The 2,500-nt window shown below is 44.2% G+C and overlaps 1 protein-coding gene across 1 annotated transcript in view; it reads right to left on the bottom strand.

Moving 5' to 3' along the window:
• Positions 1 to 173: 173 nt before the first annotated feature.
• The window catches only part of LOC125044616 (synaptogenesis protein syg-2-like), a 212,290-nt gene continuing 209,963 nt past the window's right edge, over positions 174 to 2,500 (bottom strand). The window contains exon 12 of the mRNA XM_047641370.1: positions 174 to 2,454. Coding sequence (XP_047497326.1) covers positions 1,984 to 2,454 — 471 coding nt within the window. The 3' untranslated portion in view covers positions 174 to 1,983. The remainder of the gene's footprint in view (positions 2,455 to 2,500) is intronic.

Below are 2,500 nucleotides of genomic sequence, written 5' to 3'. Positions count from 1 at the left end.
AACAGACACTCGAGACCTTGCCTGCCCTTCTCTCCCACCTTATTCCCTCAAAGTGTATAAGACTCAGAAATCATTCATCTTTATTCATATAATCTGAACACGAAATTTGTATTCAAAGACATTTTTTAATGAAATGTTGAAATAATGGTAACATAATTCATAATAAAAACAAATCCAAATATTTTTTTATTCCATTAACAACAACGTAATTGGCATAAAACTTTAGCACTTTTTTCCCCAAATATAAGACAAGATATGTCTGCAAAAATTAAACATCAGTTTGCAGACACCAAAGCTGACATAGTATATCAAGGAAGATATGATGAAATACTCTCCTTTTTTATTTCATACGACATGCGAGCTCTAACAAGAAGGTAAGCGACACATGTACACAGCAGATTAACCCTACACACATGTTTACTTTTTTTTGTCTTTCAAAACGTATTTCCCCAAATTACATGAAACCCATATATATATTTATATATATATGGGAACATCCACTATTACTTTTGTTTAATATAAAGAAGCATGGCAGACTCTCATCTCTGCCAAAACAACTTTTTTTTTATCTCTCCGTCTTTCATTTTGCTTACTTAATACAGGCTGATTATACGCTTTGGATATGCAACACAGAAGTCTCTCTCTCACCGGACAGAACATGCCACAGACACGTTCTCTGTTATCTGATATCGTCTCAGAAGTAAACTGGTCCCTCATTCCAGTGTTATGGAAGGCCAAAGCTCAACTTCGAAACCCTTCTTAACATAAGTTTTTTAGAAGACTGATTTTTACCAGTCTCTATAACTGACTAGCATCTCTTTTTTTTTTTTTTTTGTTATCATATTAATCATCCCATTTAAAATGTATAACATCAACAATCGATATATAAATCTATATGGGATTCCATATACTATCAAATTTCTTATAGAAAGAATGCTAGTTCTCATACACAAGCACTTGGTTCATTCGACTCCTTGGAATGTAAAGAATAATTGTAAAAGTTCTTTATTTTAACAGAAAAGAACGTGAGAATTCTTCAAAAGCTATTTTTCTATATTTGCAGTGTTCGTTTTTAATACATGAGATTCACTTGTTCGCTAAGTGATTAATTGTTCTCTCGCTTAACTGACTTTCTTTGAAGACACTTTTCCGTTAACTACAGATAGAGGTACATCAGCAAAAAAAATAATACTCGTATATATTGAGTTTCTGTGTGTTTGTGTGTGTGTGTGTGTGTGTGTGTGTGTGTGTGTGTGTGTGTGTGTGTGTGTGTGTGTGTGTGTGTGTGTGTGTGTGTGTGTGTAACCAAAGAAAAAAAATATGCTGTGTCCACTTCATAGGATAAAAGTGAAAATCACTTGTTTGGAAGCTGATGCGACTGACGCAGAGGTTGACACAAGAACTATACGTCCTTAATATGAAAAGCACGGAAGAAGGATTCAACCCTCATGGTGGAGACTGCCTGGTGTACGATTCGTCCGTCCAGTCGTATATATTTTTTTACGTGGAAGATTCTATAAGGTCGGGTGCAGTCCTTATAAGAAGGATTCAGACTCGATCAGCGGTTTCTAATACTATGTTCTGTCGTCCTTATTTCGAATCTTACACTTTTCCCTTCACTTTATTCGTACAAGTTACATATTATTTTTTTTTTAAGGGAAAGAGAGAGAGGACCAATAAGTGTTGAGTATTCCTCCTTTCGGTCCGGACTTTTAACGAATGTTTTTCTTCCACAGAACAACGTCATTTCACTAAGGTCAAGCATCTCCCGCCCAACGCAAGTCTGTTGCACTAATTTCAGGCAATCCCGTTCTCCCGTTCCACTAAGGTCAAGGATTTCCATTCCCCTGTTCCACTAATCCCAGGCAGGTTCCGTTCCCCCGTTCTACAACGGGTCAGGCCATTCCGTTCACTAAGGTCAGGCATCTGGAGTCCGTCTCGCGCAGGTCAGGCGCGGGCGGCTCACACCTGGGTGTCCAAGGGTCACACTTCGCTCTCCTTCGGGTTGGTCATGAGCGGCGTCTCGGCCGTGGCCTGCTCGTCCTCCTCGGGCACCACCGCGGGCGCCAGCGGGTGGCCCCCGAAGCCGTGCGGGGGCGGCGCGGGCGTGGTGTAGGCGGCAATGCTCACGTCTCCGATGGGTATGCCTCCGGGCACCATGCCGGGGTTGCCCATCATGATGGGCGGCACACCACTGCCCATCATGCCCCCGCCCATCATGCCGCTACTGCAGATGGGGGCGCCCGAGAGGCTGGTGCTCGGACACATGCTGGTGCCGCCCATCATGCCGCTGGTCACGGGCACGACGCCCATGGACACGGGCGGCACGTTGCTGGAGAGGCCGTGGTCGATCTGGGCGTAAATGGTGGGCTCGGGCTTCCGGCGGGGAAGGGTCCCGGGGGGATACTGCCCCCCGCGGGGGAAGGAGAGCTCGGCGTACATCAGCTCCCCGTTCTGTGGGGGAGGCGCAGCGTGAATAGCGGTGGGCGCAGGCGCTAAC

The sequence above is a fragment of the Penaeus chinensis genome, chromosome 36 (genome assembly GCF_019202785.1).
Source record: "Penaeus chinensis breed Huanghai No. 1 chromosome 36, ASM1920278v2, whole genome shotgun sequence".
Classification (NCBI taxonomy): domain Eukaryota; kingdom Metazoa; phylum Arthropoda; class Malacostraca; order Decapoda; family Penaeidae; genus Penaeus; species Penaeus chinensis.
Note: the sequence above shows the minus strand (reverse complement) of the source record. Positions and strands in the feature narration are given on the sequence as shown.